Source organism: Channa argus, chromosome 16 (assembly GCF_033026475.1).
Source record: "Channa argus isolate prfri chromosome 16, Channa argus male v1.0, whole genome shotgun sequence".
NCBI classification, from domain to species: domain Eukaryota; kingdom Metazoa; phylum Chordata; class Actinopteri; order Anabantiformes; family Channidae; genus Channa; species Channa argus.
In genome coordinates this window covers 7,862,626-7,890,532 of record NC_090212.1, presented here as the reverse complement: position 1 = coordinate 7,890,532, position 27,907 = coordinate 7,862,626, and the positions used below count along the sequence as shown (strand labels likewise).

General features: G+C 37.6%; 3 protein-coding genes across 9 annotated transcripts in view; all 3 read right to left on the bottom strand.

Moving 5' to 3' along the window:
- Positions 1–12,170, bottom strand: part of arhgef10 (Rho guanine nucleotide exchange factor (GEF) 10) — a 49,364-nt gene extending 37,194 nt beyond the window's left edge. For 2 of the 5 annotated variants that reach the window (XM_067478667.1, XM_067478670.1), the window contains exons 1-3: positions 12,000–12,167; positions 4,114–4,223; positions 160–549 (exon numbers count right to left, since the gene is read on the bottom strand). In XM_067478667.1, the coding sequence (XP_067334768.1) occupies positions 160–549; positions 4,114–4,150 (427 nt within the window). In that variant the 5' untranslated portion in view covers positions 4,151–4,223; positions 12,000–12,167. Of the gene's footprint in view, positions 1–159; positions 550–4,113; positions 4,224–4,369; positions 4,462–11,999 lie in introns of all 5 variants that reach the window. The other 3 variants (XM_067478668.1, XR_010910970.1, XM_067478669.1) reach the window with 3 other exon arrangements.
- A 3,896-nt stretch (positions 12,171–16,066) lies between these two features.
- Positions 16,067–20,459, bottom strand: cln8 (CLN8 transmembrane ER and ERGIC protein). The gene is made up of 3 exons (XM_067478673.1): positions 20,321–20,459; positions 19,429–20,066; positions 16,067–18,901 (listed from the first exon to the last, which is right to left on the bottom strand). Exons 2-3 carry the CDS (start codon positions 19,966–19,968, stop codon positions 18,575–18,577), a joined length of 867 nt encoding a protein of 288 aa, XP_067334774.1. The 5' UTR covers positions 19,969–20,066; positions 20,321–20,459; the 3' UTR covers positions 16,067–18,574.
- Positions 20,460–22,439: 1,980 nt separating this feature from the next.
- The window catches only part of dlgap2a (discs, large (Drosophila) homolog-associated protein 2a), a 114,840-nt gene continuing 109,372 nt past the window's right edge, over positions 22,440–27,907 (bottom strand). For all 3 annotated transcript variants that reach the window (XM_067479850.1, XM_067479849.1, XM_067479848.1), the window contains one exon: positions 22,440–27,724. In XM_067479850.1, the coding sequence (XP_067335951.1) occupies positions 27,518–27,724 (207 nt within the window). In that variant the 3' untranslated portion in view covers positions 22,440–27,517. The remainder of the gene's footprint in view (positions 27,725–27,907) is intronic.

The following is a 27,907-nucleotide window of genomic DNA, read 5'->3' as shown; positions in this document are numbered from 1 at the left end:
AAGGACGACAGGAGAATGTGAAGAATTTTTGAACACTGCAAAAAAATATCACAAATAATAAAATAAAAATATTTAATAACAATCAAAAACAAAGAAAAAAAATGTATATCCTATTTTTTCTTTCATCAATTAATTAATTAACCACTTTGGGCTACAGACCTGTTTTTTCAGGATTTGTCTCTGTGTTGTCAATCAGTGAAGTAGGTGGAGATGGAGGTGGTGATAAATGTGCCTCTTTGTCATCAGTCCCCAGCACAGATGTCCTATTTCCTTCTGCTGTGAAGGTTTCGTTGGTAGGAACGGTATTATTTGCTGATGATGAAGGTGTGTCGGGTGTGGAGAAAGGTGCTTGGGGGTCTAAGCAGGAGAACTGCCCATTGGGATGACTGGCCACCATGTTGTCCTTGCTCTGATCTTGGTTGCTGGGGGCTAGATGAGCTGGAGGTGCAGGAAGTGGGCAGTCAGCTTCAGGGACATCCTCACAGCTGTCATTAAAGTCAAAGGTTTCCCCCTCATCTTCATCTTCAAAGTGAAAACTATCTGCCAACACTAGAAAAAAAGACCGGATTCAGGGATACATAAAACTTAATACTGAAGTAAAACTACACCTATTGGCATAAAGACATTCTCCACTTCAAGAACTACTTGAAATCTTTTACTGAGTAATGTACTAAGCAAATTATCTACTTTTTATTTAAAAACAAAAGTAAAAGTATTATACTAAGAAAACAATGTATTTTAAACAATACAGACTATGATAATTATGGCAAAACAGTCAGTAATTAATTAAACAATAATGGTTAAAGGCAATGATGGTAAAAGTGGCGCTGATTTTATCCACTGAATTTTACTAACCCATACTGACGCATTTAGTTATAATAACCATCATAAAAAACATCTATTATTTTTTGAAACCCCCAGGTAGTATTAATATTGTGGCTGATTGTTGTATAGCATATTAATGAGGCACTGTATATCATATTAACTAGGCTAATTAAATTGGTTACAAAAATGTTTATTACTAATATTTGCAAATTTTACAATTGCAAAATGGTCTGATATTATTATATTATTGATCTTATTTAATAATATTTGCAAACTGGCAGAATAATTATACCAAACAAAATGCTTCTGAGAAAACAGGACAACAAAAGTTAATTTTATGGCAATAACTGAACTATTTCACGCAAAGACCAGTTTAGAGACTGCTTACAGATAAACCACGAATGGTAGTTCTAGTCCTTTGGCTGTTGAGTCACGTACAGACTATTAATTATGGGACACAGTACATTTTCTTACAGAATCCCTTACATCAAGGATTCACATCAAAACAACAGTTCAGCTGCTTAAAGAAAAAAAAAAAAAAACAACTAGGGCAGGGCTACAAAACCATCACATTCACATCCGAGCCTTCACTTCAGCAAACAGGAAAGGAACAACAAATGTCTTTCCAGTCTCCACACACACTGCAATTAGGCCAGCAGGAAGGAGAGCTGTTACTCCCACCAGTGAGTACTAAAACTAAGGTTATGCATTCTTTCTGAACTGATGACTACAGAGTGGGCCTGATTCATGAATCTCAATAAAGAGCAAATATGTGAAAGAATTAGAAATGCATAGGCTCAACTTTCAATAGCTGGTTTCACGTACGGGCTCCGGGAGCTGAATGTGTTGAGATGGTATTTTAAGGTTTCATTCATGTTTGTAGTGAAAGAAAAAAAAGAGCAAATATTCAAAAGTTCAACCCAAAGTGTAAAATACTGTTAATTTAATGATTTAAATCATTACTTATTAATCAGTAATGATTTAAATCATTAAAAAAAAGAGACTAAATCATTACTGATTAATCAGTAATGATTTAAATAGGATTCACAAAACCACAGAAGCCTGAGGTTAAAGAACTCCAACTCTCACTATTCATACCTTCACCTCTTCTAATATGATTTTCCCACAGAAAGCCAACATTCAGGAGGGGGATGCCTAAACTTCTACAAGTGATGTTCTATCTTTGGCAGAGCTTTGCTCACAAGCATACCACAGATTCCTTCTGAGCACTAGTCAGTATTTACAGTTTGGCTTTATTAGCTTATAGTCTAAAGCCACACTCTCATATCCTCACTGTGTTCTAATAAAGACAAACAAATTCAAGTTTGCATGAATTCATTGCAAGCACAACAAGATGAGAAAATCCTTTCAGTAACAGTTAGGAGAGCTTTAGACTACAGGTTCCTAGTTTGATTTCGGCATTTTTACCTAACTTAACCCAGCAACTACATTATGTTTTTTATATTAAAGCTACAAGTATTCTTTTTCATCTATCAGACTTGTTATATTTACTTATGTACTTAATTCTAACTTCCTAAAATAATCAAGTCAGGTATTTTTGTAGCCATTTAGTTTATCTGATAAGAGAATTTCTTACACACAATAGCCTTAAAGGAACCATATTCACTGCTGGAACATGCTGTGTTATGCCTCCAGGTATGAGCATACACTGTTAGTTCCCAAGTCAATTTAAACTCAAAAAAATACCTGTAGCAAAACCCAATAACCTTGCAGTAGCTCACAGCAATGTGTACCAATAGTTCTATATTACCAGTAGGATCCCCCAGGCCTGTAGTTGTTCCACCCTGTATTCAAGTGTGTGAAACAATGGTCTGTGACTAATGTCTGCATCATGGTCCCACATCCATCTGCACCAGTGATTAAAGGTGCAACAAAAGAGAGGTGCAAACCTGGAAACACAGATGCTATCTGTCCTTCTCCATTTGTGCAATAGTGAATGGTGTGAGACAGAAAGAAAGAAGAGAAAAGACATTGCTAGTTAGTTAATAATCTGTGATACTTCAGGGGCCAGACTTGTAAATGGACACTGAAACATGCATATGCCTTTTCCCACACACAAACTAGTTTGTATAAGAACATAATATGTAGAAAAGAAGGTGTGCACGTCAAGCTTTCACATCTAAATGTAGTGCAGACAAAAATGATTAAGGGGAGATTCAATATTAGATATTTCAATATTCCTGATTTTCCTATTACCTTAAAGTCTACAATTCATTCAACTGTGGATATAAAACCTTAGTTTAAATTACTGTTTTTTTTTTTAAGGACTGTGGGATGTATACATTGTTCATATGGCAATACTTTCTGTAAAGGCAGCTTAATTAGAACATTGTCTTTATAGCATAAGCACACATGTAGACAAGCATTCCACAGCATACCACATTCCACAGAGTACTTTCCTGTCCTCGGGAATTCTAAGATTATGGAGAAATATCTCACTGACACACAAGTATGGCCTATGATCTTTCCACTGTCAATTCATAATCACAATACAGATTCTGTTCTTTGGGCCCATCTCCACTCTGCTACATAATGAGTCAACGGGTTAAAATCCAGTCCAGCATCACCCTGGCAACAAAGCAAGTGACTGACCAGCTGGAGATGTAGCATTTCTCTGGCCTCTGTCTATCCCTGGAGGCTGTGCGTGATTGTGTGTGTGTGTGTGTGTGTGTGTGTTTGGGTATACAGTATGTGTGTGCAGTATTCAGCCTAATACTGTGGCACATTGTCTGGTATTCACAGCAGCGCAGCAAATTATACCCTCCTGTCCTCGCTCCTCTGCCCACACTCAACAGTGGTGGAGGAGTGGAGGAGAGGAATCTGTTTTGTTTACTCATGCTGTGCAGGTTCAGCAGTCTTCCAGGAAGTGATCAAAGCATGAGATAAGTTATAAAAGCTAGCTGGTTATGTGATTTAACACTAGGCTTTCACTAAAAATCGACAAACCTATAGCTGTTTAAATATCAGCCCAACAGTGTCTCAAAAACTTCAATTAGCTCTATGTCAAAGTTTTGGTACTCAACTAAAAACCGTGTCAGATGTGAAGACAGTACTACATGTAATGATTAAAAAAACGAATCAACTCAAGACCTAAAAGCTAATGTCATAGTTCCAACATGTCTTTTAATTTTCTAAATCTTAATTCAAAAGCAGTAGGCCTTACGAGTAATGACCTCTGACCCTGTTGTGATTAGCACCTGGCTCTACGCAACTAACCTACCAGGCGCAGAATTGCATGTGTGAGTGATGTAGCTTTGTTGACTTTACTTTCAGGAGGTGGGGGAGGAAAGTCTTCTAGGTCCATGCTTGCTGCTCTTCTCCTGAACGAATCCTTCCGACAGCCGCATTCAGGGGATTAACTATACTGACTCACTGTCCTAAAGGAAAAAGACAAAGATGATAAAATAATACAATTACAAACTAGTTGAACACTAAACAATATTTATATACAACATGAGTTAGGCATTTCTGTGTTGAGTGTCAAAAAAAAAAAAACAGACCACAACTGGCATACCACCATTACCCAATGACAGCAGCACTTTGTCAGCAGAGGGGCATGGCTGTGTTGTAGTCACGGTCTGGTACCTTTTGTCAACATCAGAACTGGAACCAAAGCTAATTCAGACAAAAGAATGAGTGAATGGAAACAAAAGAGGCTCTTACAATGCTCATGTGGACTGCTGACACTACCACGTGTTGAAGTATACATAACATTCTCACATGCTAATTGTAGGCATAAGTCATGTCACTGGTAGCAATGTAGCCCTGTGGAGGAACAACTAAGAGGGCAGTGGGGAGTTCTTGTTACTAATACAAAGGTATTTAAACAAGTTCATGTTTACATTTTGACTGAAGTCACATTTTTGGGGACTTGACACTTAGTTGACCAGCACTAACAATAGACTTTAATTGACTATGACTTGATATTCTGAGACTTGACTTAGATGACTCGAAAAGACTTGAATTTTTATGGGATAGATGATAGATGCATAGATAGATGTGTGCTGACTGCCTCAGCATGGACGCAGCCAAACTCTTGTCCTGAAGGTGGTAGCTTTCAGGCACTAACTAACTGTCAAACAGACATGATTTCTCAACCTATGGTGGATTTATTTACATAAAAATATTTTTCTGTACAACAACAAACAGGTAATCCGCAGTTAGATTATTTTAAGGGTGACTCCAGAACCATTATAGCTGTTTTAGAAAAATATTGTTTCCACTGGAGAATCACACAATTTTAAGTAGATTTTAATTGCTCATTTTCAGTTTTGTCTTGAAAATGCAATAATATTTGCAGAAGTGGTATTAATGCAAGGATGAAAGGTATTACCAAAGTATATTAAAGGCACGTCGTCTAATAATAAAAACACTGTTGTACCTCAGTACAAGAGTTATATTACAGAGAAAATATTTTAGTGTTAAATGAATTAGTACAAAACAAAACAAAAATGTTTCTGACACTGGCAGTTAGGGTTAGGTATTTCTGTTTAGTGTATACTGAGGGATTATGTAAATTTTCTTCCCCTTAGAATTCATTAAAAGGGTCACTTCACTCACTACTTTAGCTTTAGGCTCTGTGGGTAGGATGCATGCGTGTTTGGGCAGTCTGTTACAAGCTCTGGAGTAGGCTACATTGTTGACTTGTAATGAAGACAGGAGGAATGTCTTAGAGATGTTTAGGCAATATTTAGAATTTACTTTCAGAAGTGAGGCGTAAAGTACAAATGTTATTTTTTTAACTTTAGTATGTCCATAAGTCCTCTGGCCTGTCATCTGAAGAAATATCTTTTGACTGACAGCTGGATCACTTGGTGTCAGTATCAAATTTCAGTACCTTTTGCAAGGTGCAACTGAGCTGCAACAGTTTTATCAGAGATGAAAATACAACCCAACTCTCCACTGTCTTAACAAACTTAAATGTGGAAACTCGGGGTAGTGGGTACTTCATCAGAATTTTATAGGACTTGACTTTCTTGACTTGTTGCAGGCTTGTCTTAGTTGACTCTCACCATAATGACTAAGAACTTGCTCATCTCTGAATTATTACCATCCCTGGTGTGTGATTGTGAGTGTTAATGGGCGAATGAGAAATATTGTAAAGCGCTTTGTGGTACTTCAACTAATTTCACACAAAAACTTTGACACTAACATTTTAGAGCAGCAAGGAAAAATTATTAATCAATTATTCAAAAGAAAACAACAGTCCACTATTTTGAATATAGTAATTTATCAGGCAAAGATTTGTAATATTTGCTGGTTCCACCATCAGGTGGCAGTTGCCTATAACAAACTTGAAAAAAAAAGGAAAAAAAAAGATGACCATGAGTATACAGTAAAGGTATGCAGGGTGGAGAGGTCAATGTAATATGTTAAACGAATTGCAACATTACATATTGGCTCATGGAAAGGTTATTAGCATGCTCAGGCAGGAGACCTCTGGACCTGCATGGGCAAGAAAGACATTGCATTCCTCCACAGCACAGCCTTTGTTTGCTGATGTACAACTCATTTGCAGTAGTGACTGTTCTGTAAGGCTACCTCTAGAAAAAAAAGAAAAACAGGGCTATTTCTAGACTTCTTTAGCTTGATCCACAAAAACAGATGACAGATTCATGGCATCATGCTGTAGCACAAAGCAGCCACTATTGTGGTAGATGCAATAACTGTGGTTCAATACAAGCTGCAACATAAGTAAACAACAATTTAATTCAGAACACAACAAATGTATCACAGTACTGCAGCAGACAAGATGTAAAGGATAACCCATTCTGAGTCTGAAAGCTTGTTTTGTCTGCAGATAAAGCGAAATCCTCTTTTTCTCTGTTCCCCACCTTATTCTCAGGGCACAAAGCCAGAACAGTGGAAGTGAACACACAGGGCTAGTGTCTGCTAAATACAGTGTGGCTGACAGATAATACTAGCCTGAGGAGAAATAGCCTGCACATTAGACAGGAGACTAACAGAATCAGCTACCGTGTTACGGAGTATGAATGATGAGGAGAAATTCTTTAGGTCATAAATCACAGCCTATGTATGAAGTGAAATCAAAAGGCAAATATAACTTGTTAACAAACAGACCGGTACTTTTTGGAGTGACAAATGACATCTAAGCCATGAGAGGAGTAGTGATTCATCTTTCCTGCAAATGCATTGTCCATGGTCAAGAAGAGCAGGAAAAGGAAGGGAGGGATGGGAAGTACAATACCCAGGTGTGCTCCTCCTGATCCAAAGGCCCATATGAAAGAAACAGTGTCTGATGAAAGTTTAAAAAGCTTGTTTTCAATAGTATTGCATTATCTTTCACTTTTAATATGCAGTAACATGCCAACATTTTCATTTTTACTGTCTTGACAGCAGCTGGCTCACTGCTGTTACCTTGTCATACATGACGTTAAAAAAGCAGACAGTGGTTCTCACTTCAGCTTTGAAACCACTGCAAATTCCTTCAATCCTCCTCTCTCCTTTACTACTCTGTTATTAGCTTTCTACTCACTTTTTTCTTCCCACAAATTATATAGTGCATGATCTGTGCCTTTAAATGCTATATGTGCCATATAAATGGCTCATCCAATGGAAAAGATGAACCTCAAAAAAGCGTTATCTGTAGCATCTGTTAGTAGCAGGTCTATACTGCAACACTCGACAATGGCCCATTTGCACCAGGGAGCAATAGCAAATAGGTGAGAATGCATAGTTTATTGACTGTCACAGAGAAGGCATGAAAACATATCTCAAAATAAATTACAATTACTCTTATAATCTGTGCGGTGTTTAATGAAGAGATACCAAGGGTGCAAGTATCAGGAACTGACTGAAAGGAGCTACAGAGTTTAAATCAGCTAAACAGTTGATGACAGACTCAGCTAAGCATGTCATTACATGTCAGGAAGTTTGAGCTCTGTTCTGCAGTAAGAAAAACAGTCATCTGGCATGCTGGTGTAATGCAGACAATTTTCTCACCTATGTAATCCTAAAAAGGATTAACAACATGTTCATGTCAACATAATGTATAAGGTGCAGGATAATTTGGCAGCTTTTTTCAGTGGAAAGAAATTTCTACCGCTGTTGATAAGATGGCATTTTTAGATTTCCACTGAAAGGTTCTTGCAGATGTCTACAGACCACTGAACATTAATTCTGTATGAACTACAGTCACTTCAGAAAGAGTACTGGAACCTCTTGATTTTTCTGAAACTGACTTCAGTCCACATGTGAAAAATTCAACTTATTGAATGTGGTTTATAATGTAAAATGAATGTAATACATGGCATGCATGTGGCCCCAGAATTCACATTGCACATCAGGACCAAGGAACTCTCTGTAGATCTCTACAATAACATTTTGTGGCCCAGCACAGATAAGAAGCAACAGACCTAAATTAAACAGAACATCTGTGGAAAGATCTGACAATGAAAGTTCACATACACTTCCTATCCAACTTGATGGAAGATGTGAAGATCTGTCAGGAAAAGAGAGAAAGCCTGCCCAAAGCCAGACCAAATTGATGAAAAATGTAACATTATCTATGGAAGAAATCAGAGAAAGATGGTATTTGCAGATAGAGACCAGAAATGAGAACTGAAAATAATTCTCTATGCTTTAAATGACATTTTCTTGTAATTGTGCTATTGTTACTACCCTGAAAATAAATTCAGAAACCTATTACCTATCACTTTGCTACCGTCACCAGAGATAAATCAAAACCAGTGTGTGTTTCTAAAAGCTTTTCTATGTCAAACAGTACAATTGTATGTAGTTTTCTGTTGCAGACCTAATGAGAAGTGGCATTCCACAGACTGAAGGTCAAATGAAAAGCCTGGAGAAGAGGGCAGCGTGTGGAAGAGAGGGAGACTTTAAGATTCCTCTGAGCATCTGTCATTGGCTTTGCAGTTTTTTGGCTGACTGTTTTATTGTGCAGTGTGACCCACAATCTTTTCTTTCTGCCAGGATTACAGTAATCAGGCCCCGACCAAAAAACTGCAGATCCCAGGCTTAAAAAGAGTAGAGGGACATGCTTAACAAAGAACTGCAATGTGTTTGTGGGAAGGGTTCAGGGGAGAACAGGAAAGTGCACCGCTTCATAATTAGCAGTAAAGAGTTAAAAAAAAATAATATCACTGGTAAGAAGCAAAGATTGTTGAACTACAACATTTTGCTTGTGGTCTATTTAAATTCTTTCAGGCTTTTTCAAACTATGGTCTATATTGATCCGTGGCCCATACAGAAATCAACCCTGTATTATAAACAACCTGATGAGAAAGTGACACTACATACATTTGTTTTCTACTTTAACAGGTGTGGCTGTTCACTAAATATCTGAGCTGTAGGCCATACAGAATAAACCATGCAGCCTTCACTGTATCTGAGCAAACCAGCCAAGCTAACTCATCACACAACATGAACCACCCTTACCTCAAAAGGGGTGGGGAAGCTTACAAACTAGCCCAAGATAGCTGACTTGCAGCTGTAGACCTCTACAGCTGACTCCTGGAAAGTTAAAGCTGTTGATCAGCAATGGACAACTTAGAAGAATAATCAGAGCCAAAATATTGATCATAAATCACAAGTTTGTGAGCATTTATTCTCATAATTGTCTTTGTTTTGATTCCTATAGCAGTAACAAAAGCCTTCTCGTGCCTCAACCAAATCTGCCACTCTCTGTAATATAAAGCCATTCTTCTAATATGAATGCGGTCAATACTATACTAACACAGTCACTCATTACCACATGTAGTCATGCACTGAATTACAGTGTGCAGTGTAACCATTATCATCCATCATACAACACTGATTTTTCCTATTCCACCTCTTATAAGGCACTACTATAAGAGCTACATGATACTTTATATTGCAATCATTTGTTTTTTATACTGACCTGGAAACAGATTCTATATTCAGTACCAAAGACAAAATACTGACAAGGCCCTTCTGGCTTTAGAAGTGCAGAACAAAATGAGAGACTAGAAATGCATAATATTTCAAATGTGGTGTCCATTTGAAAACAGAGGCAGCCACAGTTTCAGCTGTCAGTCCTAACTGGTCCCCACCCACCCAGTGAACCACATCAAAGCTTTGAATGCTCGACTTTTCACAAGAAGAATACTAGATAGTGTGTGATGCCCGTTCCAAAGAGCTGGCTGGATTAAAGCTCTGAAGGCATTTTAATATGAATAGAGCACCTCAATAACATGATAATAAATGGCCACAGAAAAGCACAAAACTCTTGATAATCAGAGTACTGGTGATAGCAGTGACTTCAGAGGGTGGAGACAGTGTCTGAAGCCAATATTTCAAATGGCCCCTCACTTAATTCAGTCTGAGGTTGCTACTATAAGAATTTGATCTACAACATCCCCATCTATAGCTCAGTTCACAGATGACACCTGTATAAAAGGATCAGACGTCTTGGTGCTTGTGTGAGCTATGATGCCTTGCCAGGTCAATCTTTTAAGCTTTTAACATATCAGACACAATGTTTCCAACTGCAAATTAAGTGTGCACTGTGTGAGCAATTTCATTCATCTACCTGCATAAGAGCAGCAGTCTCTATATTCCAGCAGTTCCAGAATTACAGTATCTTGCCAATCCCTAACTGTCAATTGTTGGTGGGCTGCTGGTGCGTCAGTGAATCCATAACCGCCTTACTAAAAATGAATGGTATGCTCCTGAGCTCAGGCACTTTACTCTGGCCTTCCAAACTTAGTCATGTTGAACAGAAGAGCTGCTTTTGGCAATGTTATTGCTTTGTCACAGTTTAGCAATTCATTTCCTGGCATATCTGTCTGTGAAATATAATTATGTAGGGATTCTGGAGGGGAGAATATTGATAAGATGCTTAAATACTTTTTCCCAATCCAACTAGATAACAGATAAACAGCATTACATGCCAACATACTTTTCCACAACAGATACTTTCCAGAAGCGTCTCAAAAACTTCACAATCATAGCAGCTGTAATTCGACGAAGAAAAAGCATTGTGTATAAAGAACTGTATCTACTCACATGAGTATTTACATTGGGAAACTGCTGTGAATTTGTGCAAGCACAAATCATCTCTATTCCTTTGATGGATTCCTGTAGGTTCTATCGCAGCAGTGGAAAGTAATGAGCATCTGTATTTGCAGCCAGGCTACCCTGGTTATTTGCCAAACAAATCACCATTGGAGGCTTGTGTATAAGCAAGTTCGTGTGACCCCCCTAAATGCTCTAACTCTCATGTGTGCTGACCAAGTGAACTGGGCATGCATGACACCAGACAATACAAACAAAGATCAGAGAACTCTTTGTATTTCAACCATCTTTTGAAGGCTTAGCTAAGATTAACGCGTTCCAGGAAGCTTTGGGCTATGCAGTAAGGCAATTACTAAGGGAAAACGTTATGGGTGTACTACCTGTTAAGACCGATCTTTCAGCTGACTGAATCTCCGCATCCCCTTTACTGAGGAATGCTATGCATGACTACTTGACTTACTACTGCAGGTCGGAAAGACTTCCTCAATATTTAAAGAATGTATGCTTGTTTTTGATATTTTCTATGCATTTATTTTGCATGAATGGAGTTGTGATCATCATTACGTGCTTTTAAAAATCAGTTTGATATAGGGCAAAAGGCTATCTTGCACCTGCAATTGCATCCTTGAAGAGGAGCAGCGGATTCAGCAAAGTGCTGGGCTCTGCTCAACACTAACACGGCTATTAAAGAGGACAAAACTTCAAGGAAACGTGTTCGTATCCTGTTCATTGAAAACGTCAACCAAAAATGCAGACTATGATGAAACAATAGAGCAAAGATGAGGCATTCTAAGTTGTTATATAAGAGATAATTTTGAGATCTGGACGCATATATCAACACAAATGTGTAGGAGAAAAGTCTCCTACACATGTTTATGGCAGTTTTAACGTTAACGTTAGTTGACAGTGCTGGAAACCGTGGCGTGTAGTCGAGGCGCCACGTTATAGCCATCTCCCAATACATCGTCTTATCACAAGAATACCCTTGAGTGAAGATAATATATATAAAAAGACCCATTTAAATTGTTTTAATCAAATAATTAAGCAAAGGTCAGTCCTCACCTCAACAGCTGACAGAGCATTTAAGGACAGAGATTTTTAAAACTTTGTCAGAAACTTTAAAAATATCCTCAACTCACCATTTTAAGTTGTTTCCCAAAAGAATTAACGTATCCCTTTGCTGTAACACTGTGGAAAGGGTAAATTTCTCACTTCCAAAAGACAAAAGAAAACAAAAACACGTAAAAAAATAGATCCACTTTTCGCCCAATGTCCTTCTTCTAACTTAAATCTCATCGATGCAAACGGGCTCTATCCATGAAAACTGTCTCCCTCCTCTCGGTACCAGATTGGTCAAAGGGTCGAGTTTGGGAAGCTCTGATTTGCTGTAGAGCACGTCAATCAAGGTCTGAACGTCTTCTCCCGTTGGATCGAATAGAGGAGTTTCCAAATGCCCACGTGACGTGTGAGGTGGCTCCCCTCAAACAGCTGTCCACAGATGATGTTGGAATAAAGTTTTGTTTTATTGCTTAGTTTTTTTTTTGTAATTTCTTTTTTTTTACTCCCAGAAACCCAAGGACAATTTACATTCCTACAAACACGTGTTGTCTCTCATAAACTGGAAATTTTAATTCCCAAGTTGTATGGAAATAGTGTTCAAATGATTTTTAGATAACAAAAGACCACACCATATCAACACCTTCACTTTCTGACTGAAGACCAGTTTTCCATCTAAATACAGGGACTCAGTCCTCAACATACCTTTAAAATAGGCTGCGATTGTAAAGTTCTTGTTAAAAATAAACTTAAAGTTCCTTGTCTTTTAAGCTTCTACACAGGCCTATCTGAGCTAACTGTAATAATGTGAAGATATAATTTAACTGCTCAGAAAGATTTTTAAATTAAGTTAAATTAATAATAATCTAATCTAGTAATAATCTAAAAAAAATTAATAATAATAAAAAACATAATTTAAATATAAGGGTGTTCTGCTTTGTAAAAACAAGCCTGTTAAAATTGTTTATTGTTAATTTAGTGGAAAAATGTAGAAGAACAAGGAGAATATGATAAAAAGGTATTTACACCTGTGCTGCCACCCACAGGCAGTTGATCTAATACATCCAAAAATCTGAGTAAACACTTCCTATGTAACTGAAATTACTAGTTGTAAAATGTAATAAAAATTAAAAACACAAATAAATATGTTTTCTACTAAAAACAAAGTATTTATATGGTAGAACGCATCACATTGTGAAGTTTTGATGTGTAATAAGTTAAAATAAGCATCTCCTTTCTCAAAACGTCTCTAATTTCCATTATATCACCAAAAAAATCATGATCGAAATGTTGCTTGGTTATTCTGCAGGCTTTGACACAATTTATTCTGCAGCAGCATTGCTTCACATCTCCATTTTGAACAATAAAGCCTTTGTGGAGAGGCCTAGTTCTGAACTTCTGCCACAAAGGGAATACTGTCAAAGGCTCCTTCTAAATATTTCCCTCTTTTCTTAAAGACGATTTACAGTATCAGAGGTGGATGAAGTACCCAGGGGTATTTAATTTAATAGTACAAATGCATATGTCAAAGTGATCACTCATGGGATAACATATTGAGACTTTAACTAGTGGTAATAGACATAAATGATGTCTTGAAGCTGCTTTACCTATATCTAAAGCGTTTTTGTTTTTTTGTTTTTATTTCTAAACCACTCATGTTTAACATGACATAGTGATGTGTACAGTAATTTCAGATATAAAACACTGATAGAATCACTGATGAAATTTCAAGAGAGCTGAAATTAAGGTGAGGACGTACAAAACACATGAATGGAATAGTATGTGCTTATCTTGTAGCATTTTTGCACCTGATTTGATCCAGGTTAATACCAGTGGGAGATGGTCAATTATTATCAAGAGAAGAAAGGAAACATTAAAAAATAATAATAATATTATATTAAAAATATATTTTCAATGGCAAAGTAATTATGCAGTTAACATTGTTAAGTAATATAATATAGCAATATAATAGTCATGATGGCAATTATTAAAAACAATTTTTAAAACTGTATTTACTTCCTGAATGATTTGGTCTACTTTCTACTTCGCCGACATAACTTCCTGTTTCCCAGCCGCTAATCGCATGTGTGGCGCTATGGAGGTTTGACAATCAGGTGACCTGAGACTACGCTCTAATTGGCAGTTTTTCTTCAGGAAGCGGAGCCAATGGACATTGTCTTAATATCACTAACCTCCTGTGATTGGACAGCTGTCTGGTCTGTCTCCGTCTGTATCCCACTGACTGCACATACTTCAGTCCCACTGTTTCTGCACCCTATAAGCTCCAAATGGTATAGCAGGTGAAGGAGAGGTGAAGTGGAGCAGAGTTAGCTAATGTTAGCTGGCTGCAGATGATAGTAAGATAAGACTTTCATTTATTTTACTGGTTGTCATTTTATTTTATATATATTACTGTATATTACACATGACGTTAATAATTAACTTTTTTCACTACCATTTTTACCTTAATAAATACTCAAATATTACCTACATTTTAACATGATCAGATACAATGCCCAAAAGAAGCCTGTGAAAATGTGGTTTAACTGGAGGTCTTTTTTAATATCAGAAGAAATAAAGTTATCTGTGCTTTAGTAAAACATTGTCATTGTTCATAATGCACTGACTTCATATAAACTCCTGGCCAAAAAAACTCACCAAACTGCTCCAACATTAACACGATGTGTACAGTAGAGAGCTGTGGTCAGCTCAAAGTTGACATTAGTTTCATATCTTTTGACCACATAGAGGAACTGGAGCTGTAAATAGAAGTTGTGGATCAATATTTAGCAATAGTAGTAGTATCTGTGATGAAAATGAAAAGTTCACGTTGTCATCATAATTTTTATGTTCTGCCACCCTGCTGCAAGAGGAAAGGTTTGATAAGTACAAGATCTGCTAAAGATCCTCAACACACCACCACAATACCCACGGTTAAGCTGAGAGATACTTCTTTACCCTGAAAAGAATTAAAACAATTGTGAGAAACACCAGGACCCAGGACAGGCTGAATACATTGGTCATGATGTTAGTGAGTGAGACTGACTTTAAGCAGAAAGGGACTGAGATTTGCACACCAGCATGACACCAAATGAAACATTTGTTCAAGTACTGCTGGTGGGACTTGTTCAGCAACATTACAATGAGTAGATTTGTTTTTACATTTGGTTTATTTTTTTGTAACAGGTTTGATTGAGGTTTGCAAAACATGTAAGGTTTTTAAATGTCTTTAATTTAACTTTATTTCATTAAGATCTTAAAAAATTTTCTACTGTATGTTACTAGGAGTTTTAAATAGCTAAATGTGTCATCGGTTTTAATATTGTTATATAAACCCACACTAATGGGGTAGCTGTAGCGTAGTTGATAAAGGCAGTCCTTCATGGACCACAGGTTCAGTGGTTTGATCCCCAGTCCTGGCAAGTGTCTGGGCAAGACACTGAAGCTAAATGAACCCCCAACAGCCCATTCCCATCCCCAGCTGTGCAGTGCCGGTTCAAGCCCGGTAGAAATTGGGGAGGGTTGCGTCAGGAAGGGCATCAGGCATAAAAACAGTGCCAAATCTACACGTGGACAATGACAACATGCTGTGGCGACCCTGAACTCATGGGATAAGACAAAAGGACAAAAAATAAAATAAAATAAATTATAATAATAAACCCACACTAAGCTTGGATTCATTAATTGTTTGTTACTTATTCTGTCTAACACTGCCCAATCAGTTTGACTTTATTACTAGATCATCTGTCTACTTCGAAAAGCCCCAACGATATCTTTCTCCAAAGAAAAGCTTCTTGTGGTTCCTACACCACAGATAGAGGGATCAACAGCAATGACACAAGAATAGAAGCCATGGGCAAACACAGATATACAGTGCAACAGACTATAAAGCAGGACAGGACATTGATGATGTCATGATGATAGGCGACAACCAGACGGTGTCGTCACATCAGAAGCATTACTGTACAAGTGTTCTGTGGGGCAAGGACAAGATATTTTGTCATTTATTTCGTCATTTATATCAAAGGACTTTGTAAAAAAAAAGATAGATTAATGTAGCTTATTGCAAATACTTACAATACATTTGCATTTACAACTTTTTGTAACCAGATTTTCTTGTTTTAAGGCATCATATAAACAACTCAACAACTTTATGGAACTTTTTGAAAAATTTAATTTGAAAGGCAGGTCTGCCCAGCAATTCATGTGATGTTTTGTTAATGGTGGGGTCACATAACAGATCTCCAAACATAAGTACCCCCCCACCGATATACAGTCTTTGCACATAAGAAAAGTCTTGAAAACAGAACTGTGAGGGGAGAGTGCTAAGCACCCCAACACTGCCTCCTTTCTTAAGAATGAACACACTTATGTATGATTCATTATCATACATAAGTATTATAATGATTATCATAACAATTGACCATATGGTAAAGAATGATTTATAAATGGAAGTGTCTTCATGTTGTAAGATGTGTAATATAAAGAGATTCCTTTTTTTTCCCTAGGTAAAACTATGGAAAACACTCTTCCTTGCTCCTTGAAAGAATTTGGGGGACCTCTTGAATTTAACTTCTGGAGCCGAGTATTAAAAGGCCTGGATAATCATACTAACTTTTGACTGATTCTCTGGAAGGGCCAGACAAAAGTCAGTCTGCTTGATCTAAGAAAGTGGATTTGTGGTCAGTTTAATCTTACTGTTGTCTGCATCCATAATGCTGACTGCTTACAGCATGGCCACTTTCAAAGTCGTCTTCCCTATTTTTGTGTATTGTGTTAATGCAACCATACTTCCTGTTTAGGTTGATACACTTGACAAACAATTCTGTAATGTATCTAATGAAGTAAAGTAATACTGGATCTGTACACTTCTCAGTTATTAACATTTTGTAAACACGAACAACAAATGTGGACATCATGAAACTGTAATTTTGGCCTCTTCTAGAAATAGCTCACCATAGAGCCACTCAAAGCAGTTCCAGTCAATAAAAACAAAAAACAAAACTCACCTGTCAGAGACTCGTTGATCAGACAACAGACAATGAATGTCTAAAAATCTACAGCTTAACACAATTAGATAAAAAGTAGTGGATCTTTGCTGTTCAAGCAAACACACGAAGATGTGTTAAACTGTCAAGTTTGCAGTGTGATACCATTTAACAAAAGGTTACTGTGTCAGATCTGACAATGGACAAAGGCCAAGATTTCCAGTAAAATTGAGCCATTGTGTGGAAAAACAAAAACACAAACTTAGTGAAATTTTGATGTGGCATAAGTAGAAATATCTGTCAAACATCACACTGCTCTCTTCCAGATTATTTACCAAAGAAATAAGTATCTATCTAAAAACATCTCTAATTTTAAGGATTTAACATCATAATGCCAAAACCCATCATCATCAAAATGTTGTTTTGTTAATCTGTAGGCTTAAACACTGTTATAACACTCTTTATAATGTATTATTAAATAGTTACTAATCTTTGTGGACTCTCTGCTTAAGGAGGATTCACAGTCCAAAACCTAATTACTCTACTTAGTAGCCAATTGCTCATATGCCTAACATACACATTATCATTCTTCAAAAGTCCATATCAAAACAAGTGTTAAGTAAGTCTGTATGGTGTAGAACAGGAAGCAGAGCTGTATATTACAGAGATCACATTTCTTTACTTTACCAGTGGGTCATCTGATTACTGTGTAAGGCCACAGCAATCCACTGATTGCTCAATATCTCTGCCAAAAAACTGCCTGGTCTTGATCTCACAGGTCCCATGACAGTCGAATGAGCTATAAAACTCATGCTGAACTGCATGCTCAGGAGCTCTAATATACAAAATGCTGCTAAAGACAGAAACTTCCCTCAACCTTCTTCTCATGGCACTTTTTTTATTCAGTTTCACATTTCCTAATTTTTAACCTCACTTCTAAGTTGCTTTGGATAAAAGAATCCCCCAAATACCTTATGTAATATAAACTTCCTCTGTCTCTGGCATATGATCCTATCATTTTACCTGATAGATAACAGACTTCTACCAACAGCAGCACATGAGAAGCATCTGTGGCTAAACAAAGATTTACAATGTAAAACCTTCTCAAGCATGACATTTTAAAACACGTCTTCACTAATATTGAACTTCCTTCTTTTGGTTCTAGTTTGAGGAGTCGGTGTAAATGAGTTGACAAATGCCTCAATATGACATCAGTTGGAGGATAGATCATGTCATCTCGCTGCTCATACTGTGGAGGTTGTGTAAAATAATGCAAATAAATCTTAAAGAAACATCTTACTATCAACACCTTAAAAGTCACTCCATGCATCTATTATGTAATTAAAAAAATAAAACAAAAGAAGAGGGATCATTCATTTAAGAATTGACCTGTAGCGCAGGATGTTAAAGCGGTTGTCCACCAATCTCACAGTTGTTGGTTCGATCCTTCGGTCACATGTCGAAGTGTCCTTGAGCAAGACACTGAACCCCAACTTAGTTGCTCCCGGTGAGTGTTGGCTAGCTGCATAGCAGCTCCCCTACTGGTGTGTGTGTGTGTGATTGTGAGTGTGAATGGGTGAATAAGAAGCAGTGTAAAGCACTTTAAGTGCCAATAGGTAGAAAAGCGCTATATAAGTGCAGACCATTTACCATTTATCTCTTTGGTACCCTCAGCTGGCATGAGGTTTGACAGAACCTTTAGACCGGCCTTCTGTGGGACCGTTTAAGGGGGCTTGCTTGTTGTCAAAGTTCCAGTCCACTGGGTTGAGCAGCTGCATGGTCTTCTTGTGCATCCAGAGGGGGTTCATGATAAGTGTAAGCAGAGCAAGGCCTATTAAGAACATCAGAAGTGGAGGCTGGGCCATGTGAGTGTTGAGCTCTTGCCAGTGGGTCAAAGTTATCCACCACATGTAGTAGGTGATCACCATACGACAGTGGAACATGTGGATCATCACCCACTGATTAGTTTTCCAGAACAGGGTGAGTGCCCAGCCGGCCTGTCAGGGGGAAAAAAAAAAGAAGAAAGAATCAGAATGATCACGGAGACAGCACTAGCTGGAATAATGAAAAGTGTACTGTAGTGATAATCTCTACCCTGACCAATGCAATTATTTTATACTGTAACAATTCCATCTCTATAGCATATATGTACTCAAGTCAAACCTTTAAGGTAGAGGAACTGTGAATTGTACATAACAGGCTCACTCTTTTTTTTAAAACTTCCTCTTTCTAAGAATGCAAAACTTGTGTCTGTTTACAGTCATAATGGGCACAAGACCAAAGAGGAACCGAAACCTGGTGACACTTAAATTTAAGCGCTAGTTCACAAGAGTCTATCAGAAAATTATGATCAGCCAGGAGACCTATATGCAATAGCAACTGAGACTGCTGAAAAAAGTGCATCTGCCAAAAATTTGGTACCTGCAATAATCCTGTATTATGATAAGGAAGACATGGAGAGCGTTGACAAGTTGTTTTACGTAAATACAAAGGTGCTCTGTAGGTGCTGTACGTTCTACAGTACCTTTAGTAACATCCAGGATATGCAGGTGAATGGTGTGCTCACTTCCAGCAAAAGCGTAACCATTGGCAGAAAGTGGCCCATTGAATCCCACACCACCGCCGATGCATATCCTGACAGGGCGAAGAAATGATGGGTCGCAAGTGGGAGGTCGAACGACCAAAACACCACACTGGAGCAGTGAAGTGCTACATTCTCAAATAAAAAGAAACCCGTGGCCGTGAGGACATTAAACCAAGACCAGTCTTCTTGTCCCCTTACTTTGTCACTGAATAACAACGAGTCTTCAGTCAGAGCCCGAAGACCGGCAACAGTACTCTGGATGCCAAATACTGCCCGAGTAGCTGCAAGGTTCCAGAAAACCTTCTCCTTAGTTAATAGGGAGTTGTAGGTGCGGAACAGAGCCACTGAAATGAGGTGGGAGACGAAAAATATTGCTGCATAAACCCCAAATCCCAGCCCAATAAGCTGGAGGCGATAGTCCAACGAGAAGTATTCTGCACTGGGCTGAGGAAGAGGGCTGATGTGCTGCTCAGGACCCATGGTGTCTGAGGGAGGACACTGGAGCTCAAGCTGAGAGGAGGTTCAGCTGCAGGTGGGACGGTGAACAGGGGCTAGTACGGGCATGCTGTGTGGTTCACCTGCAACACAAGTGACAATTGCTGAAGAAAAGACTAAATTAAATACATTCCTGTTGAGGTTCACAAACTATAAGATGGTCCAGGCACTGAACTCAGTAAATGTTACTTACTTTTTAAGTATTGTAGCTTTAATAGACACATTTTTTTACTGCAGTAACATGATTAGTCAGAGTGGAATTTAAACCTCAACTAAGCAGCAAGAAAACAACAAAGCGTGAGGCTGACTCGAGTCTAAGACACTAAATACTACTCACCACAAAGCAGCTCTTATTCTTACTGTAACGCTCACACCTCACTGAGGCACTTCGACCACTATCGGCGGAGCTACATGAAGCAGTAACAGGAAAAGTCACATCATACGGCTTCAATTTGGTCACATGACCGCCACCAAACAGGAAGTCACGCCTTTTGTCGAACATCTGGGCATCCCCATTGGTCAACACTCCTCAGACCCACAATCCCACTGTTTAGAACAAACAAAGCCAGTAATGTCTTTTTCTTTTAAACCAAAAGAGGGCGGTCTTGTCTCGTATATGTGCAATTTTACAGCCAATGCAAGATACTGCATAGTAGGGCATAACACCATAAATACAAAAATATATATATATAAAAAATAATAATAAAATTTCAACAACATACCGGTAAGGGACAGGCCTATTCCTGTGTCCTGTTTGGGTTGGACAAATTACACACATGTGTTTGTCTGACAAAGACCTTGCAGATTAAATTTGTGCGTGGAGCTTGGAATATCAGTGGGGCCACAGCCTAATTTTTTCTACAGATTAGTTGATTATAATTGTTTTTACCTCATGCAATTCATATATATTTCAGAAAAGGTCCTCATCCAAATTAACATAAGGTATGATTGATATAGTGACAACCTAAACAAATATGGACATACAGTACCTGCAGAGGAATCACCATGCAGTGCATGACACCTGCTGTTGTCTTATTATTTGTGTGAATCAGACTGACATTATAACAGGATATACGAAACGTTCTTTTCACAGCCAGGTTTCTAATCCAACATGCCATTTTGTATTCAGGGCCATATTTTCATGTCCAATATGTCCTAAGAATAATTCTCAGACAAACACTGTATGTCAGATTTTGTTTAGTCTCGTGTCTTCTCTAACTAAAAGCTGTTTTTCAACAATCTGACTAGACATATAGTGAAACTGGAATGTAAAGTCCTTACTTTGGCGTGTTTAAAGGAATCGTTTACAAAGTTAAGTTGACTCATGCAGTACTATAGTTGTGAACAACATCAACAACAAAAAGCTAATTAATTATACTTCGAGATACTGTGAGATCTCTGTGTTAAATGTTAAATCATTGGTGACCTTTCTGAGTCACTTAACCAAAAAAAGTAAATGCATCAGTTTTTTGACAGATTCAGACGGCTCATTGCTTTCACCAAAGAAAACAATTAAGACCTTATCTCGTATTACGAGAAAAGGATCTCGTGAATACGAATTGTAGACCTATGGATCTCGTATTTACGAGTTATGTTTCTTGTAATTACAAGATCCAGAAGTCTTTTTTTTCAGGATCTCGTAATTATGACTTATATGATCTCATAAATCTGAGAACATTTCAGAACCTACCTTAGATTAATTAGGTTTTTAAGATGTCTTCAGTATCACATTAGTTCTGTGATATACTCTATGGTAAAAATGAACTGTCGATAGATAGTTCGGTGGATTTAGCTTTCCAAAATGTCAACAAATGGGCTATAAAGTGAGGCAAAGGACAAACAAAAAAAGAAATTATTAAATGTTACTCGTGAGAAGAGAAACAGGATGTGTTGTGTTGCCATGGATACAGAAAGTTGCACTGTGGGCTTCAACTTGGCATCGTTTTTAGCCCATGTCGGCTACTAAAAGTTCATTTTGGCATTTCTCGGGCAAGTTATGAAGTGTGGGCTTCAAATTTAAAAGTAACATTCAGCGTTATATGCTGCTAGTTTTGGAAGTATTGAAAACTGTCGCTTAACTACTGTGATAATGAAGACATCCTAAAAATCAAATCCTTCTAAGGCAGGTTCTGAAAAGTTCTCATATTTATCAGATCCGTATCGGTATACTTATATAAAATGCATCAAATGTCAAAACCATTTAGACAAATTCAGTGTTTTTTTTCCTTTGAGCTGTAATCTGACCACTGGGAGTGTAGGGAGCACTGGTGCTATTATGGTAGCATCAAATAGATTTAATACCTTAGTAGATAAAATGTAGTTTGGTGTCATTATGGAATAAAGTAAATGTATAACATTTAGTAATATTTATATGTTATTATAATTGGCGCAGTAACAATAATACTTGAAGTTTGGTATTGACTCTTTAAAGCAAACAGGCATCACACAGACAAAGATTTCCAAATGTTTTCTCCAAAATTTAATTGCAGAATTATTTACACTGGATGAAGTTAGCATTGATCAAACTACTGAAAGAGGCAACAAAATTGTTTTGAAAGAATGGAGGAAAATGCATATGCTGCAAAGTACTCAAATTATATAAAATTTGCCTAGTGATATGGTAACTTGCATTAAAATAACACATTGAGAAATACATCAATGATCAACTAAAATAATCAACTAAAATAAATACATAGCAAAGGTGCATTAATGGAACAGTTTCGTAACTTTTAACAAAAATAAATAAATAAATAAATAAATAATACAGGTCTACATTCAAAATCTGTATGTCGCATGCCATCATATCAGCTTACAAAATAACAACAAAGTAAAAATGACAACATAACATGAGCAAGAGCAGAAAATAGTTATGGTTCAATGAAGCATATATTATATATTTATATATCTCTATATATTTTTCTTTACAAATAATGAATATTTGGCATTATATTCATCCTCACTATAGATATGATATACAAGAGATGAAAATAGTTTTAGCTAAACAACTACCTTTTTCATTTTATCTAGTAATTATAGAGTTGTTTCACATTCCAAGTTCGAGGAAGTGTTGTATCAGTCTGTGTCTCAGTGAGTGTAACGCTCTTTCCATGGTATGGTTACGAAAAAGTCCCTTGGAAATATTTCACATCGTGGGTTCTAGAGTTAAAAGTGAATAGAGAGTCGCACCAGAAGTGAGGCCACAGAATGTTGAAAATGATAAAAATGCATGATTGAAAGTGGGAAAAGGAGGTGGCAGAAAAGATGGCACTTGTAGTTAATTTCTGCCCTCATGACATTTAAATGTGACACTAATGCAGTTTTCTGCCCTTGGGGATTTCTGTGGGTTTTACTACAAACTTTAAAATAAATAAAAGTGTAACTACAGGTACTTTTATAGTTACTTTCTGCTAAGGGGGGAATGCTTTAGTGCTCACATTGTCACATTCAAACTCCACACGGATATATTAACAGAAAGATCCAATATAAAATACCCACTCAAATTAGCTGAAATGATGAAAAGCAAGATCAGCTTGTAACAGGAGGGCTTTCAAAGAGTGTGTTTGTACTTATTTGAACAAAAATTAGAGAAGGGCTGAAAAATATCATTTTTACTGCGAGAAAAACTTGACAAAACCATTACAGAGAGGAAGACGTTTTGAAAATGGCTTTGGGAGAGTCTCAGGAGTTTAATGGCAATATTTTTTCCTAAATGAGAATGATTCTCAAATGTATGATTTACCACAGGCTTTATGTAGTTTCTCTTGGACAAATCCTTTTTCTCATTTTCTGTGTCCTTGTGACTTTAACACCGGTGTCTTCCTGGTTACTTCCTGGTGTATCTGGAAAAAGGGTCTCTCACAGTAACTGCCTCTTGGAGGAACGAGACATGCACTTCAAACTAAACCAAGGTCGTGGAAAGTTTTTATCATTTTTTTTTCCACAGCCTTGATCAATTTGCATAACACAGACACACCTCTGTTGTTTCAGTGAGAGCCTTCTCTCTATCAAACTTGCCCAGCAGCGTTTGATAGAAGGAAATACGTGTAATGCTGCTGCTTAAATTCTACAGCATAGGCTACTGTTCAGCAACACATTCATCAACACAAGCTCTGAAGGGCCTTCGAGGCTGTTTGCTTGATCTCACCAAGGATCCGAAATCTTACATAAGCTGCTTTGCTTAGTCAAAGGCAGGCTGAAAAATACCCAGCGCAGCGCCAAGCGATCCTCACAGAACAGCCTTCCAGCTACAGAACGTCATACAACACCAGCACTTTGGGGCTCAATGCAGAGCTCTCGTCTCTTCTAAACCAGCATATGTCAGGCCGAGTCTGTCTCTTCCCCGTCTGCTTGCCACTGTGGCAACAGCAGGGGAACGTCTCAGCTCTGCCAACTGCCTGGCATCACACATCCAGTCGCTTTCCAGAAACCCACTGTCATACTGTTAAAGGTCCCTGCCTCTGCAATGAAATAACAGCAGAATTATAAATGGGTGTGTTTAAAAAATGTAATCTTACACTCAGTGTTTCAAACAGTCAGTATTGCTGCACTGCATGTTTGAAATGCTGTCACTCTACAGTTGACGTTAGTTATTTGGTGATTTATTAGCTCTGTCTTTCTTGTCTCTCTTGTGCTACATGAATTTATTTCTAACTCATGATAACTAAAAACAGTTGGTGTCAACGCCCAAATTACAGAGGAAAATATATTTGATGGGCTCAGATCCTTAATGTTTGATACATCACAGACTCTGTGTATGCAAATTTTCCGAAGACGCATATGGTTAAAAAAATTGAATTGTATTTTATCAAAAGTACAGTCCGAAGCACATAAAATTGATTATATGCTATGACAGGGTAATAAAATATGTTTCAATAAAATGCCACAGTGATGACACGTATGTGTGCTTGTGTGTGTGTGTGTGCATGTGTGTGAGAGAGAGAGAGAAAGAGAGGGATGCAGGTCAGGCCACAGTTGGGTAGCAATAGGGAAATCAAGCCAAATCAGAAACACACTGACCTCAGATTCACACTCTATGTTTCTGAATACGTCAGCAATGTGCTAGAAAAACAAAATACAAGCACACATATCAACAAAACACACATTCACACAAAATATTAAAATCCACACAAGTGTACCTAAATCTCCCTGATCCTACTCTGAATGGAAATTTCCAAGTCATAAAAATAGATTTTTAAGTGAAGTATCGATCAGCTGACAGCACATTGTGTTGCATTGATTGTTTGTCTAGTACTGTATTGATTAAATAAAAAGCAGCACCATTTAGTTGGTTGATTATTCAAAGCTTTTACCAGTAGACTTCAATCTTTAGGTCAGTGATTTGAATAAATTGGCAATGAAATGAACGCTAACGTCCAAGTAACACTAAAATTTATAATAAAGAGCAGCTAAATTTCAGATTTGCTCAAAATAAGTTTACCTTTAAGTATAGTCTATAGCCACTAAGGCCCCAAAACTTTAATTCTGTTTTACACTGTGTCACGTACCAAAATACAGGTTGCACCAGCTATTTGTATAATTTCCATTCAAAATTTGTGTTGGGTTCCCGTAAGTTCTTAGTTTAAAACTAACGACTTATGAAATTAGACTGGACCCACAAAAACGAAATGCCTAATCTAGTAAACTGTTTATTAATGTCACCAATAATGAAATGTCAATCAGTTCCTCTAAAACATCTCTCCAATTATTTATTCATAATTTAAATGGGAAGTCTAGTCTAACATAATTAGGGTAGATGAAGGCAATATGGTAAACTTAACTAGCAATACTTTTATGTATATAAGCATACAGTACATCAGCATTAGAAGTACTCATTTATGTAATTTCAAACAGTTTACATAATTTAATATGTTGACCCCATTTTCATGTGAACTCAAACTCTAATCCATCTATCAGCAGCAAATGAATAGGTGTATTTCTAGATATTTGCTAACTATTAATTTCCTCACACAAATCTGTTTGTATGGTGCCACCCTTTTTAATTTAGCAGAAATCTGCGCTTACATAGTAGAGTCAACCACTTAACTACGTTAAGTTTAAATCTACAAACAGCTGGTGCAACCAGCCTCTCGAGTGCATCTAACCATTGTGATAGTAATACATTAATACAAATACAAATACATTATCTAGATTATGTCATACATCATATGGTGACAAAACCTTACACACAAGCCTGCATAGCCACAGCCAGTTACTGTCCTTTTTATAACGCTTTTAACTGGAGACTTCTTCGCAAAGCATTTCTTAGATTAAAGGAACTAGTATGCAAATACTCTGTTTATGTTTTGTAGGATTTTTCTATCACTCCTCATTAGCTGTGGCTGAGGGCACCACTTGAAAGGGCCAGAATGAAGTGCATCACATGAAAACACTTCAGTATAGTTCTGTGTGTGTGTATGCAAATAATTCAGATTTGTAAAAGGCAAAAGAGAGGGCAGGCAAGCAGTGGACATGAAGGAAAAAAAGATACAATGAATATTCTTCCTGCTCACAATTCAAAAATACAACAGTACTATTGTGAACTTGGGTATGTACATTTCCCTTGGAAATAGAGAAAATTGTAATAAGTGCATAAGTGCATTTGTCTAAACATATCGATCTAAGAATTGCACAAACCTTCATAGTTTTTTCTACTGCATTGACATAATGAAAATGTTGGCACAAGACTTGCATGTTTTTAGCTTCAAGTAAATGGGAATATTAGAGAGTTGGCAACAGGAAAATCAGCTATATAGGAAAGTTGTTTGAAATCTGCATGTTGACGAGCTGACAGATGTCAATATTCCACCAATCCAGACCAAGAAAATTGGGTAGAAAGCTGCATTTTTCAACACCGACCTGTCCAGAGCTTGTAAGGGCTGCCTGAATAACCTTGAATGGGTGATCAGTGCCACATGCACATAGTTGAGGTATTTCAAGCATTGGCACTTTCCAAAGGTTTGAACTTGAACAATTGTGTTCTATTGAGCTTGTAATTAACATTTACCCCAAAAAGAACTGAAAAAACAAACAAACAAACAAAAAAAGGCATAACTTTAAATGAATTACAAATACTGTAGGGTTACTAACTTTTATCATTTTTGAAAAACCTGAAATCAAATTTCTCATTTCTCATTTCCTCTTTTTAGCTCAAAGGCCTGGTTGCTGGTAGGTTCTCAAAGCTGCACTTTTTAAATGGCACTTTGCAAATGCTGAAAAACTACAGACGTACCCATCCAAGACACTGGATAAGAGAACTTGTAGGCTGGGTATCATAAATACCAGCAAGCCAAAGAAAAACTCAACCAACCCATGTCACTCATACATTTCTGCTATCACATATTCTGCAATGAGAGAAGAGGCTTGGCACATCCTACAGACCAGCGGTGTTGGCGATGGGCACTGAGGATGGCTACGGAGATTAGACAACAGATGGATAAAGGAAGAGTAGAGAGAGTAGCAGTTTAGAAAAAAGGCTAGTTTTAAAGTTTTCTGAATTGAGGAGCAGGGAGACATGTCGGCCCCTGACCCTGTCTTCTCAAAGTCTAGTCTGAGCCTCGGGAATATAGATCTCAATGCTGTCCGCTCGCTCCGAGGCTGAGTTCTGCCGGAAGGAGGCTGCCCGCTTGGCTGCCATGAGCCGCCGACGGGCCTCCTGTCGGTGTCTGTCTGGGAGATCGAGGGATTTCTCCCTTGTGATTGGACTCTTCTTTCGAGCTGTCTTCTTTGGTACAGGAGCTGGTGGCTTTGGGATGAACAGAGAATAATTAGAGAGGTTGTTTGTCTACATACCGGTTTGAGTAACAGTTTAACAACTTAGTGGAAATGAAACTGGCACAGCAACTAAGTCTCGCAAAATAAAGTAACTGAATTGATTCTGCTCATCAAAAGTGCACAGAGAATAGGTTCATCCTTAAGCTTTGACCTT

What these genes read in the sequence shown, in the direction of transcription:
- cln8 (XM_067478673.1), bottom strand. Translation starts at nt 19,968, where the DNA reads ATGGGTCCTGAGCAGCACATCAGCCCTCTTCCTCAGCCCAGTGCAGAA. An exon ending in TATCCTGGATGTTACTAAAG is followed by an intron (nt 18,902 to 19,428) that starts GTACTGTAGAAC and finishes TCCCCCTGACAG; the next exon opens with GCCGGCTGGGCACTCACCCT.